Below are 13,478 nucleotides of genomic sequence, written 5' to 3'. Positions count from 1 at the left end.
GTCACTGACATGCAGAGGCATAACTCTGATGCCCCAGAGAACCTAGATTTGCAGAGAAGCGGGGCTGAAGGGGCAGGAGGCCTGAAGAAGGTGGGGAGTGAGCCACATCTTGGAAGCGGCTCTGCTAGAGGATGAGGCAGGGCAGCAGGCGCAGGACAGAGCCCACAGGGCCACCGGTAAGAGGCCCAAGACCATGCAGGGTAGCGGGATGGAGTGGAAGATGGATGATGACAGCCCTCCCGCACATACAACCCACAGGAAGCTGTGCTTCATCCTGGAGGCAAGGGGGAGCCATGAGAGTATTTTAAGCAGGGAAATGACGTGGTTGAAGTTGTGTTTAGAAAACTCCCTAGGCAGCGATGCGGAGGATGGCTCGGAGCAGGATAGACAGGATACAAGAGACCCGCTGGAAAACTTGCGGTAATGAAGCCCACGGTGATCCTGAGTTTTCTGTGTCTTCAGTCTTTTGCTCACAAGACAGCATTTTCTCCTTACAGGACAGGGGTGGCCTGACCCTTCCAGCTGCCACGTGCCATGAAGGAGTGACTTAAGGACAGAGGGGAGGACTCAGGGGTGCGGTACGGAGGGATGCTCCGTGAGGAAGGCGCTGACTCGGAGGCAGGAGGAGCGTACAAAATTGGGGAGCCCAAAGGACTGCCTCCTCTTCTCTTTTGGTTGGTTTTGGAATGCTGACCCCCTCCCCTCACACTCATGCTTCCTGCTGCCATTCTCCTCGAAACACTGAGGTCTGGCTTCCACATCACAGAAACTATTTTCTCTTCCTCCCATCGGCCTCTAAATCAACACCTGACCTAAGGCAATATAAAGAAATCAAACGTGCTTCTGGCTTTCCCTGCTTCTTCTGAGACAAGGGAGCGAGGCCAGCTTTTTCTGGAAGTGTGCGGATTTACCCAAAGGCTTCTGGGAGCTCTGCTGTAGGGCCACTTACCTAGGGGGAGAAAACAGGGTCCCCAGAAGGCTTCAGGGGGTCAGTGAGCAGTGCCCACGCCCCACACCCAATTTAAAGGGAAACTACACATTTTGAGTTTTTTGACAGTGCTCCCTCACCCCCAAAAAGATGAAGAACCACTGGTACATCGGAATAATGACTCCCTGTCAGTGTTTAAGGTTATTAGACAAACTGATCACGCTGTTAGTCAGAAAGACCCTCACGACAATGCATGGCCTCGTTACCAGAAAGCCAACTGTGAAGGCAGGCTGTGTTTGGTTATTTTGTTAAAAAAAAAAACCAAGGGGGTCAGTTTCGATATCTTGATTACAAAAATGTCTAAATGCCTCTCTCATCTCTTTTTTCTTCTTGAATCCTATCATTTTTTTAAACCTTCCAACCAGTGTTAGTCTCTGGTATATGGACTTCTTGCAAGAGGCCACATGGTCTTGGAACCATAAGAAAAGATGCCCACTTTTAATGCTCTGAGGGTGAAAGCTAGGGACATACGTTTGTCATTTTTGCCTGGCGGAGTGTGGAGCGTCCACCCGGAGTTGGCACATCCAGTTGAGAGGAGGGAGATGGATGCAGTGGGGACGGGGGCAGCAGAGGGCTGGCACACAGTAGGCGCTCAGTAACAGGAAGTCCTCCCTTCTCGTCAGTGAGTCAGCGGAGGTGGCAGGCAGGGTGGCTTCTTGAGGTGACCATGTGTCAACATCCCTCTGGAAAGACGGCGGGGGCTCTGTGGCCTATGACCCTCTAGGAAGCACTGTTTTATGGAGATCGTGGCAAAAATGGAACAATTACAGAATCAAACACCTAAACTGGCACCAGTCCCCAAAGAAAAGACGTCTCCAACTGATTTCCTCAATTACCCAGCAAGGCCTGTGTGAGTCAACAAGTAGCAACTGATTGTAGTTTCAGCTACCATCAAGACTCATTGATCCGAGAGAGAAATATCGACCAAATTGAGACTGAGGTCAGCGCTGGCCTCCCGGGAAAACAAATCTTAATATCAACCAAAACCTGCAGACGCTAGGCCTGGTATTTTTGACTTTCAACTGATGGTCAGACAGAGGCCCGTTCAAAGTCAGCTCTTTTCTTTATTGTGCATGGTTTTAGGCGTAAATTGGTTTCCAAATGGACTCATTTCTGGAAAATTTGCTATGAAAAATTTTTAGTCTTTTCACATCTTAAATGATCAAAGGGTAATTTGGTATTTAAGAGCTGTTATTGGGGATAATCCCATAAAACCAAGAATCCTCTTGAAATGCATATGACTGCCCCCGACTTGCTTTCTGTTAAAATTAAGAATTTCCTTTGTTGAATCTCCACCCAGAGGAGCATGCCAACTCAAAGAAGCACACAAACAACAAAGTCAACAAGGAAGACTGGGGATTGGGACCAGAGGTATCTTTGAAAATGCTGGTGGATCCAATCTGTTTCAAGTGGCCCCAAACTGCTTAAGGCGGCATTTTGCACTCAATAGGAATACTGATTTTTATTTAATGGGTAAATGAAAGGTGGGCCCACCGGCTGTGGACTAAAGAAAGTTGTCCACTCAAGACTGACGATGCTGCAAAGGGGCCATCCACAGGGCAGCAGCTCGGGCTTCATGGGAAATGGAATAGTACCCGCTGTGGGTTGTAGGAACTCACTTTTCTTCAACAGAGTGTGTCCTCACATGCAAATCTGGCGGTGGGGGAAGGACTGATTGTGAGAATTAAACATGATGACATGCAAAAAGCACTTTTTTTGGATATATCCCTGGCATGTCAATGGAACTTCGGTAAGTAGTTATTTCTGCTATTAGCAGAGGTAAGAGAGAGCGTTAGAAACAACAGGTCCTGAACAACTTAGAGAGAATGTAAGGTGGGGAAACTTACAAAGCGTAGTCCCTCTTGAAGTGGTTGATAAATATCAGAATTAAGAAGAAAAGACCTGGAAAAATGTGCAGTGATATGCACAGTTGAGAGGAAAGTGAGCTCAGCTCATCTGTCTCGGGGACCGAATCTCATGAGTGGGATGCAGGATGCTGCAAGGCCAAGGGAAGCTGACAGTTTTGTCTTTGTGTTCAGTTGAGTTTGCAAAAGCCCACTGAACGACCAGAGACCTACTAACATCAGCAAAAACTCTGATGCTGCATTTGAGGACAAGACGAGCATTGTCAATAGAGCAGAACCAACGAGGAAGTTTTGATGCTATGAACCAGATGGAATCATACTGTATGAAAAACCCATTGGAACCCCAATTCACTGCAGGCAGAAGAAGGCTCTCTTTGGAAAACCGGTGAACCAGTCGCTCCACTGGAACCACAGAAAACCTGGGCGCAGAGCAGGAAGAGCCAGGATGAGGTGGAGTCACGTGGGACGTCAGAACCGTCCACAGAGACCCAGGCTCCACTCCAAGGCGAGGCTTAGAATGTGCTAGTTAAAACCTTATGTTTTGGATTCGGAAAGACCCAGGTTCAAGTCCTGACTGCCACCCACAAGTGACATGACCTTGGGTTAGTCACCCATCTGTCACCTTCCTCACTGTGCCATCTGTAAAAACGGAATGAAGAACCTGTGCTACAAAGCTGGCGTGCAGAATCTCCAACAGATCTCCATCCTCTTAGACACTGCTCTGGGCATGGAGAATACAGCAGTGACCAAAGCAGACAAGCTCCTCGCCTTCGGAGCCCTTGTCTTCCGGGAGAAGAGAGGTGATTAATAGACAGATACAAGGGATGTGAGGCAGCTTCTGATGGGGAGCGCCATCTGAGGCGGGTGGTGCTCGATACGGCATTTCAGAAAGGCTTCTCCGTTGACGGGATGTTTGAATAGAGACCCTAGTGGGGGTCTACCCAAGCCACAGGCATATCCTGGGGAGGACAGTCCAGGCAGAGCGGAGAGCTGGTGCAAAGATCTGCCAGAACACTCTTGGTTTAAGGACTAGCAAGGAAGCTAGTGAGGGCAGAGCGCAACAAGGAAGGGGGATGGTGGTAAAAACGATGTCAAAGAGCTAATGGGGACTGGAGCATATAGGGCTGTGTGGCCGACTGTGGTAACCACTAACCAAAGGTGGCTCCTGAGCACTTGAATGTGCTTCTGAAATGAGATGTGTAGCAAGTGTAACATACGCTGGATTGTGAAGACTTAGTAGAACAGAAAGCACGTAAAATATTTCATTAATAATTTTTATAATGATTATATGTTTAAGTGATAACATTTTTGATATATTGGGTTAAATAAAACATTATTAAAATTGGCTTCACCTGTTTCTTTTTACTTCTTTAATATAGCTATTAGAAATTTTAAATTACAGGGGCCAATCTGGTGGTGTAGTGGTTAAGTTTGCGCACTCTGCAAGGGTTTGTGGGTTTGGATATGGGGCGTGGACCTACACACCACTCATCAAGCCATGCTGAGGTGGCGTCTCACATACAAAATAGAGGAAGATTGGCACAGATGTTAGCTCAGGGCCAATCTTCCTCACCAAAAAAAAAAAAGAAAGAAAGAAAAGAAAAGAAAATTGAAATTACATACATGGCTTACAGGCTTACATGATATGGGGCATTATAGGGTCACAGTAAGGAGTTTGGCATTTATGTTGAGCAATATGAGAAGTAATAAGAAATGCACATAAAGTCCTTAGCATATTTCCAAGAATATAGTATGAAAAGTTTACAAAACCAGAATTCCACTCACAGACAAACTGTTCAGATATAAAAGCAAATAAAGATATCTAGGAGGAAAATACGGGGTTCAAGAAAGAGCAATAACAAAGCCAGTAAAAGTTAAGTTTAAATAATTGTTTAGACTGTAGTGATAAAGTTTAATGAAACTGGCGAGGAATGATTGCTGAAATATGAAACACAAAGTAAAATAAAAAAGAATCTGATAAACACAAAACTGAATCCATTCCTAAATTCCAAATAGATCAGAGAAAAACAGGCAACAACAGAAACTACACTAGGGGCCGGCCCAGTGGTGCAGCGGTTAAGTGTGCATGTTCCACTTTGGCGGCCCGGGGTTCACAGGTTCGGATCCCGGGTGCGGACATGGCACCACTTGGCAAGCCATACTGTGGTAAGCATCCCACATACAAAGTAGAAGAACATGGGCACCGATGTGAGCTCAGGGCCAGTCTTCCTCAGCAAAAAGAGGAGGATTCACAGATGTTAGCTCAGAGCTAATCTTCCTCGGGGGGAAAAAAAAGAAACTATACTAGTATTTCACTTTAGCCATGCTGGGAGATGTGAACTGGTTTTATGCCTTTAACATCCATTTCCATAATGCTGATGAGGTTAAGTACTCTTCAGGAGCTTACTGGGTATTTGCATATTTTCTTTTGTGAAGTGTATGTTTTAAGACTTCTGCCCATTTTTTTGGAGTGTTGTCATTCCTTACTGATTTGGAGGAGTTCATAGATTCTGTGTAAGAATCCTCTGTCAGATAAATTCTCCCAATCTGTGGCTTGTCTTTTCATTCTTGTATTGGTATCTTTAATCAGAATAGATACTCTAAATTTTAGGGTAATCCAAATTTTTTAATCTTTTCCTTTATGGCTGGTACTTTATGTGTCTTGTTTAAGAAATCTTTGCCTACCCTGAAGTTAGGGAGATACACTATCTTTAAGAAGTTTTATTTTTACCTTTTATACTTCAGTCAATGATCCTTCTCTAATTAATTTGTGTGTGTGGTGTGAAGCAGGAGTTAGGGATCATTGCTTTTCATGTGGATACCCCATAGACCCATTACCATATATTGAAAGATAATCCCTTCTTCGCTGCATTACAATGTCACTTTTCTCATAAATCAGGTGACAATACATACGTAGATCTGTTTGTGGCTCTTTATTCTGTTCCTTTGGTTTATTTGTCTACCTTTGTGCTAACATCATATTGTATTAATTACTGTGGCTTTCATGTAAATCTTGAGAATTGGTCTATAAATTCCCCACTTCGCTCCTTTCCTTCAAGATTATCTTGGCCCTTTGCAGTACATACACATCTTAGAATAGGCTTGCCAGTTTCTCTCCCTCTCTCTCTCTCTCACACAAATACACAACTGCTGAACAATATTAGTAACAAAAGAAATAACAATATGGTTAGAAACTAAAAAAAAATTAAATATCCACATTGATACAAAGAAATTAGTGACTACACAAATGAGGGAAGGGCTCCCTCTCTTCCCTACAGAAGAATTTCACCTAGTAAATGAAGACGGATTGAGGAAAACAGAAAACCACCATTAGGACACCAAAGTAATTCCTGCTGTAAGAAAAATCTGCTGAGGAATGCTAAAATTAGTGGGCAAAAGTTCAAGGAAAAACAAGACATTTGTACAGCCTTGAGTATTTCCCTGAAAATATTTATTAATACTGTGGTGGTTTCAACATACATCCACAAATTCTTTGACATGCCTTCCTTCAGGGGGTGGAGCTTAACTCTCCTCCCCTTGAGTGTGAACTGGACATAGTGACCGGCTTGTAACAAACAGAAATATAAATGGGGAAAAAATAGCAACTTTAGACTGAAGAAGCCTAGCAGACACCACCTCCACCAAGTGATCAGAGGGCCACCACCACCTATGATAAGACATGTTGACATTATGTGCCCCCGATGTGATGCAGTGAGACGTAAATATCACCTCTGTGTTGTCCTTCCTCCAAATCCATCGCCTCACTTCTACTCATCAGAAAAACCTCAGAGAAACCCAAGCCAAGGGAGATTCTAAAAAATTACTGCTACCACTCTTCACAAGCGTCAAGGCCATGAAAGAAAAACAAAGACTGAGGAACTGTCACAGATTGGAGGAGATTAAAGAGACACAACAAATAAATGCAACATGAGATCCTGGAATGGATTCTGGAACAGACAGAGAACACTAGTGGAAAAACTGCTGAAATCTGGTGGAAGTCTGGATGGCAATGTGCTGATGGGAATTTCTTAGTTTTGACCAATACCCCAAGGCTACATAAGATAGTAACATTAGGAGAAGCCAGGAGAAGGGTAGAAGGGACTTCTCTGGATTATCTTTACCACTCTCTGTAAACCCAAATTTATTTCAAAATAAAATCTTTAACACATTTTCTGGAAGGTTCTTCAACAGTCTCTTCAAAGTGATTATCAGGCAAATTTATACAAGCAGGTTCATTTCTATTTTATACATTCCTATGTGGCTTTTTTCTTCTTTTGGAAAAGTAGCATTTAGAATGAAAAATAATTCCATGCCATTCCGGGAACTAGGTATGGGAGTCAAAAGCTGTCCCCAAGAAGAGAGAATGCTCTCACTTGGGAACAAAAGCACCAAGAACCTGGGGCATGTTTTGAATTAAGAAAGGTACCAACTCGACTCGGAAGGGCGTTTAAGGCTTGAGGGGACAACAGCCTAGAATCTGGTTACTCACCAGGGTGACTTTCCTTTGTGGCTTCAGCAGCTTCGGTTTATGGAATGTGGCAGCTATGGGAGCTGTGGAAGGACGTCACGGGTTTAGTTTCAGTTCCTCCCAGAACCCTTAAAGCCCACTTGTCATCAGCATCACAGTCACACTCTGTAGAGACTCGTGGACCCCCTGGAAGTCCTGGGCTTCCTGGAAGACTTCCTGGCCCCACGGAAGAACTCTAGTTTCTGATTCAGGCAGCAGCTAGTGCCCCTCGGTGGAGGGTGATCCTCCCCCAGTCTTTGAACGTGTCATCTCGTCTCTTCGATGGGGTCAACAAAACAACTGCATAAAACACTGCCAGCTACAAAGAGGTCAGGTGTGCAGGTGAGAACCAGGGACGCTTGGTAAAGGCCAACAAGGCTGGACCGTCCCTGGGGCTCCATCCTAACTGCACACTAATGCTGACAGCAGTGACCTTTGACCCTCACAGCAGCCCTGTGAGGTCATCAGGGAGGGTCTTAACGTCCCCATTCAACAGGGGAGGAAAGCAAGGCTCTTCCCCAATGTCATACAACCAGTATTTAGATGACATGGGACTTGACCTTGGCCTTCAAAGTCAGGCAGACCTCATTTCAAAGCCAGGTTCTACCACTTAGCTCTGCAAACCTCATTTCAGCTTTCCTAAGGTCGGGTGCTATCTATCTACTCTGATTGAAGTGAGACAATCCAGCAGGGCTTCTCTCGGCCCTTGCCTCCCAGATCTACACTGGCCATGCCTCCTAGAACGCCCATGCCTTCCCACCCCTTCCGTCCACTGGATGCAAGTTGAGTCTTGGCACCACTGGCTTCTACCACAGGGTGTCCTACGGGGTCCCTAGGGGACATCCTGCGAAGCTCCAATTGAAGGATAAACTGTGTCTTGTCTTGTTATTAAATTGTTCACCTGGACAATCCTTGCATTCCCAACTATCTTTCAACTTCTTTGAGGTATGGACTTCTCCTAAATTGGCGACAGTTGTTTTAGGAACTATCTAGTGACAGTTTAGTTCTCCTGAGCCGTGTTCAATCCTCTCCTCCAGAAACACCCACCTTCCACACTTATGTTGCTCTAAGTCATAACTGGAATCAAAGAATAACCCCCCTTTTATCCCCAGAACAAATCCAAAATAAACTACATACCTAGTTTACATCTCTAGAAAAATCAGAGAGCCTTCTTTTCCTGGAATGAACCAAGAAGATGCTGACACCTCCTTGCCCCATCTCACTACGTGCAGAGCGTGTTAATAGTTCAAAGTGAAATACACTGGAATCGGTCGGTGGATGTTGACCCCCCACCTCCCCGTTAAAGCCATGCTGGGTCAATGGCACCACCCAAAGTCCCACCCCAGGGGCGGGGCTCAGTCATGACCAGAATCTGGGTGGGGTTCTCTAGACCACGTAATCCTTGCATGTCATGTCCTCCATCTGCCCACTCCCCCTGTCCTGATCCCGCAGCAAATCCCAGACCCACTTCTGGATCGATCACGGTAGTTACCACGTGGGAAACGGAAGGCTAGCCCTACCTTTGGCGGGGACTGCAGGAGGCACGTCAGCCTTCTCCCTCCGCCTCTTGCCCTTCTTGGGCTGCAGTGGGGCCAAGCTGGTCACGCTGGTGACGGTCTCCCCTGAGCTGTAGAGGGAAAAGGTCCTCGTGAAGGCAAAGGCAAGTTTGTTTCAGGGAAAAGGAAAGGAAGCAATAGTTTCCGAATGCGCCCTGTGCAATAGTGTAAGGAAAGGTCATCTTATAGCTGGACAGGAGCTGACTGCTCTGTGCTTATCTCCAGGGCTGTCTGGAGGTCTGGCACTGACCCTTGGCTAAGATAAGAACGAAGAGACCAGCTAGTTAGTGCTTTATAGTGCGCTGTTCAAAGTTCAAAAATCCCTGGAGAGACCCTGGGCCAGGCTGTCTGCATTGTTTCTGGATGTATAGATTGATGGTTTCCACCTGGTTTCATTGGTGACAGAGTCTGCCTTGGCTACAACACCAGTAGGGTATTAAGACACCACAAGAAACCTCTGCTTGAGCTCTCCTAAAACCAAGTTCCCTTGCACATGTCTTTCTGGTTCACAATCTAAAAACAGAGCACCTTCTGTGCAAATGAGAAAAAATGCTGGGTTGCTCACCTGGGAGTGTCTAGGGACCCCCCAGGACGGTTCACGCTTTCTTCTCCTGAGGTATTTTTACCTTCAGTGAAGGCTGAATGAGTTCCCCCTGAGGAGCACTGTGAGAATTATCCAGCCCCGCGGAATCACTGTAGTATCAGATTCTTTCTGTATTCCCCATGATAACCCAAAGTGATGGGGCTGATAAGCTTTACATTACAGGTAAGCAAATCAAGACTCAAAGATGCTAAATGACCTACCATAAGTGACACTGTTAGCAAGCTGCTAACATGAAATGGGCAGACACAGGCTGGCCTGTGAAATCTGTTCTTGATGCTGCAGGTGGGATGCAGTCCACACACTTTCTTGAGTGGCCATCAGTTTTATTTCAAATGCATCCTGTTGGTTCCAGCAACCCAAAGGGAAACTCCTTTCAGACTCTCGTCCTTGGGCACAGGTTCCAGCCAAGCAGGCACAGTTACCGAAAGAGGCTAACTCCCTGATACACAAAGGATTTCTGGAAATCCATAAGAATAGGATCGACTGTCTAATATTTAAAATGAATGAAGGCGGTGAACCGTTTATGCAAACATGCTGAAACTCCCTCCTGAAAGGGGAATCCAAATTGAAGCGCACTGCCATTCCTTTCTCCACATATCAGAACGGCGTCAATCAGCTTGGAGGCAGAGCGCTCTTCTGGCAGGTGTGTGAGGACTCAGGCACTCACAGTATGGCTGGGACCGGTGCGCGCCCTTGCTGGTGGACAACACCCTGGCAATCAGGGTAACTCGGGCGATGGGAACGACAAGGGCTTTACTTCCGCTTCCGGGAACCTATTCAGTAGATGTCCTTGCACCGAATGAAATGAGTCACTACAGTGCCGTTGGCAACAGCAATCAATTAGAAACCATCCGACTGTCCATCAGCAGGGGACAGGCAAAGTAAACTATGGGAAATCCACAAACCACACACACGGGCCTCTGCAGCTATAAAGGGGAATGAAGAAGCTATTTCTGAAGCTATTTCATTGTTAAATGAAAAAGCTAGATGTTGGACCATGTGTAAGATGCACTACTTTTTGTACAAAAATAGGAGAAAATAAGAATATATATTAGTATTTCCATACATGTGCATAAAGACACTCTGGAAATCTTCACAAGAATTTGAAAACAGTGGTTCCTTAGGATGGAGGTGCTGAGGGACTAAACAGAGCGGGGACTAGACAGGGAGAATTATAACTGTATGTATATATATTTAAATTAATTAACTTTTTACTTTAATTATTAAACCACATGATTGTATAATCTTTGAAAAACAGTAAACACAAATAAATACCTACATGTATTTAATAAAAGAAAATAGGCTATTCTAACATAGTCTTAGAGTTTTAAAAATAAACGAAGACTGAATCAAACATTGTGGGAAAAATTCCAAGAATACAGTTCGCACTGAGATTCCCCAAAGATGGCTTATTTTTCTTGGGAAGAGAAATCCTAACTGGCCAGAGCTTTAGAGCACAGGGTCAGTTGTGTAAATTCACAAATAGCCAAAAGGAATGTGCGTTTACAAAACTCTGACCACTAGGAGAAAAAACAAGGGCTAAGACACTTTCAGAATTACTTAAATTACACAACCACTTGGACAACTTCATTTCGTAACTTTCTAAACGCTTGAAATGTTTATTTTTCCCTTTCCGTTACAAATTAATGCCTGCCACGTTTTAAAATGGTCATTACAGACGTGGGGATGAAAAAAAAAAGTGTATCATAACCAAAACACAACCTTCGTAAATATTTCTAGTCTTTTTCCTCTTCTTTGTTTTATTTTTTTAATAGACTTTATTTTTTAGAGCAGTTTTAGGTTCACAGCAAAAGTGAACAAAAGGTACAGACATTGCCCATATACCCCTGCCCCCACAGCCTCCCCCATTATCAATAGCCCCCACCAGACTGGTGCATTTGTTATAATTGATGACATTGCACTGACACATCATTATCACCCACAGTCCACAATTTACACTAGGGTTCATTTTAGGTGTTATATATTTTATGGGTTTGGACAAATGTATAATGTAACCATCATTATGGTATCATACAGAATAGCTTCACTGCCCTAAAAAGTCTCTGTGTTCCACCTATTCATGTCTCCCATCCCCCTCCCCCTGCCAACCACTGATCTTGTTTCTGTCTCCATAGTTTTGCCTTTTCCAGAGTGTCACATAGTTGGAATCATACAGTAGGCAGCCTTTTCAGATTGGCTTCTTTCACTCAGCAAAATGCATTTAAGGTTCTTCCATGTCTTCTCATGGTTAATAGCTCATTTCTTCATAGCACTGAATAATATTCCATTGTCTGGAGGCAGCAGTGTTTATTTATCCATTCCCCTACTGATGGACATCTTGGTTGCTTCCAAGTTTCGGCAATTATGAATAAAGCTGCCATACAACTCCATAGGCAAGTTTCTGTGTGGAGACAAGTTTTCAATTCTTCCTTGGTTTTTATTTTTTTTATCATACTGTATTACAATTTTGCACCCTTCTTTTCACTTAATCAACATTTTCCGTATGGTTACATCCTCATATTATTCCAGTGAGAAGATACGGCACGGTTTACTTAGCCAATCCTGAAGTCGAAACATCTAATTTGTTCCCCAGTTTGATACATAAATACCATTGCTATAAATATATTTCTGCACCATGGTTTTCCATTCTCAGACTTTTGTTTCTAGGTTGCATTCTTAGAGCTGGAACTATGTTCACAGACGAGGATCGATTTATAGGCTCCTTAATACCCATTGTCAAAATGATTTCTGACAGATTAGTACTACTTTATAGCCACTCGTCAACGGGTGAGGGCATTTATGTTTTCACTGTCTTTAAGGCCAAGTTTATCAGTTTAAGAAATTACTCATTTAATGAAGAAAAATGGGATCCCCTTTTCCTTGCATTTCTCTGATTTCTAGTGAGGACGAACATTTCCTGTGTCTGTCTAGTTGTGTTTCCTCATTTATGAATGATGTATGGACATCTTCTGCTGTTATTAGCATCTTGAGTTTTTCTTCTAGATTTGCGTGCACCTTCACATCAGTCTGAAATGTTTACTGCAATCATTTACTGCACTCCCTTTGAAGTTGGGCTTTTTGTTAAAGGCACAGTCATTTGTTTCTTTTTGCTAAAATCATTCACTATTTTCTTTTTGTCTGTTGCCTCTGAGCTTGGATTATCCTCCCCAGGTACACGTCACACCCTACAAAATCAAAGAATATTTCCTCTTCTCTTCTCTTGAATTTAATTGTTTAGCTCTTTAATATAAAATGGAAGTTTGGGGACATCATTTATATGAATTTATGCCATCAGGCCCAGGGCTTTGAGTAAGCTGAAAAAGATATGCTTTGTCATCACCATTTTCCTTCAAAACAGTAAAACTGCACTAAACTAAATTTAGTTCCAATTCATACTTCAACAATGAGAATTCGTATACAATGAGTCACCACAATGAAATACGATAGACAATTTTTCTCTCCTAATCTTACGGCTCCCATTGAGTCAGAAGGGCTGGGAGGAACTTTGGACTGAGAAAATCCACTCTAGGATTCAAGTGCAAGAAAGTTATTCTGCATCTTGGGTTGGAACAGGACTGCATTTTGTCTCTGACACCAGGGAGCAAGCATGGCTGGAGCCAGTCAAACCAAGAAAGAGAGGAAACAGGCCGGAACCTCTGTCTAAATTAGAGAGCTGAGCGACTGGAGAGAAATGTTATTTGTGGGCAAAAGGGCTGTCTTTCTGGCTCCAGCAAGGGCAGGGCAGGAGGCACACATGTGGGGCCCTTGTTGTGACACGAACAAGGTTCTGGCCTGGCTGCCACTCATAGGCGTCTCTGTCCCACAAAGGTTAGGCACCTCTGCTCCGTGGCACACGGTGGCCAGATCCAGTGAATGGGGGCTGGACAAGGGGCAGGGGCCTGCACTAAAGCTGGTCCCACTCTGACTAAAGAGGTGACCCTGGGCAAGTCCCTCACCT

The 13,478-nt window shown here is 44.3% G+C and overlaps 1 protein-coding gene across 2 annotated transcripts in view; it reads right to left on the bottom strand.

Moving 5' to 3' along the window:
* VSTM4 (V-set and transmembrane domain containing 4) overlaps nt 1–13,478 on the bottom strand; it is a 96,655-nt gene that overhangs the window by 21,453 nt on the left and 61,724 nt on the right. For both annotated transcript variants that reach the window (XM_070493244.1, XM_044759414.2), the window contains exons 6-7: nt 8,881–8,987; nt 7,343–7,404 (exon numbers count right to left, since the gene is read on the bottom strand). In XM_070493244.1, the coding sequence (XP_070349345.1) occupies nt 7,343–7,404; nt 8,881–8,987 (169 nt within the window). The remainder of the gene's footprint in view (nt 1–7,342; nt 7,405–8,880; nt 8,988–13,478) is intronic.

Source organism: Equus asinus, chromosome 2 (genome assembly GCF_041296235.1).
Source record: "Equus asinus isolate D_3611 breed Donkey chromosome 2, EquAss-T2T_v2, whole genome shotgun sequence".
Classification (NCBI taxonomy): domain Eukaryota; kingdom Metazoa; phylum Chordata; class Mammalia; order Perissodactyla; family Equidae; genus Equus; species Equus asinus.
Note: the sequence above shows the minus strand (reverse complement) of the source record. Positions and strands in the feature narration are given on the sequence as shown.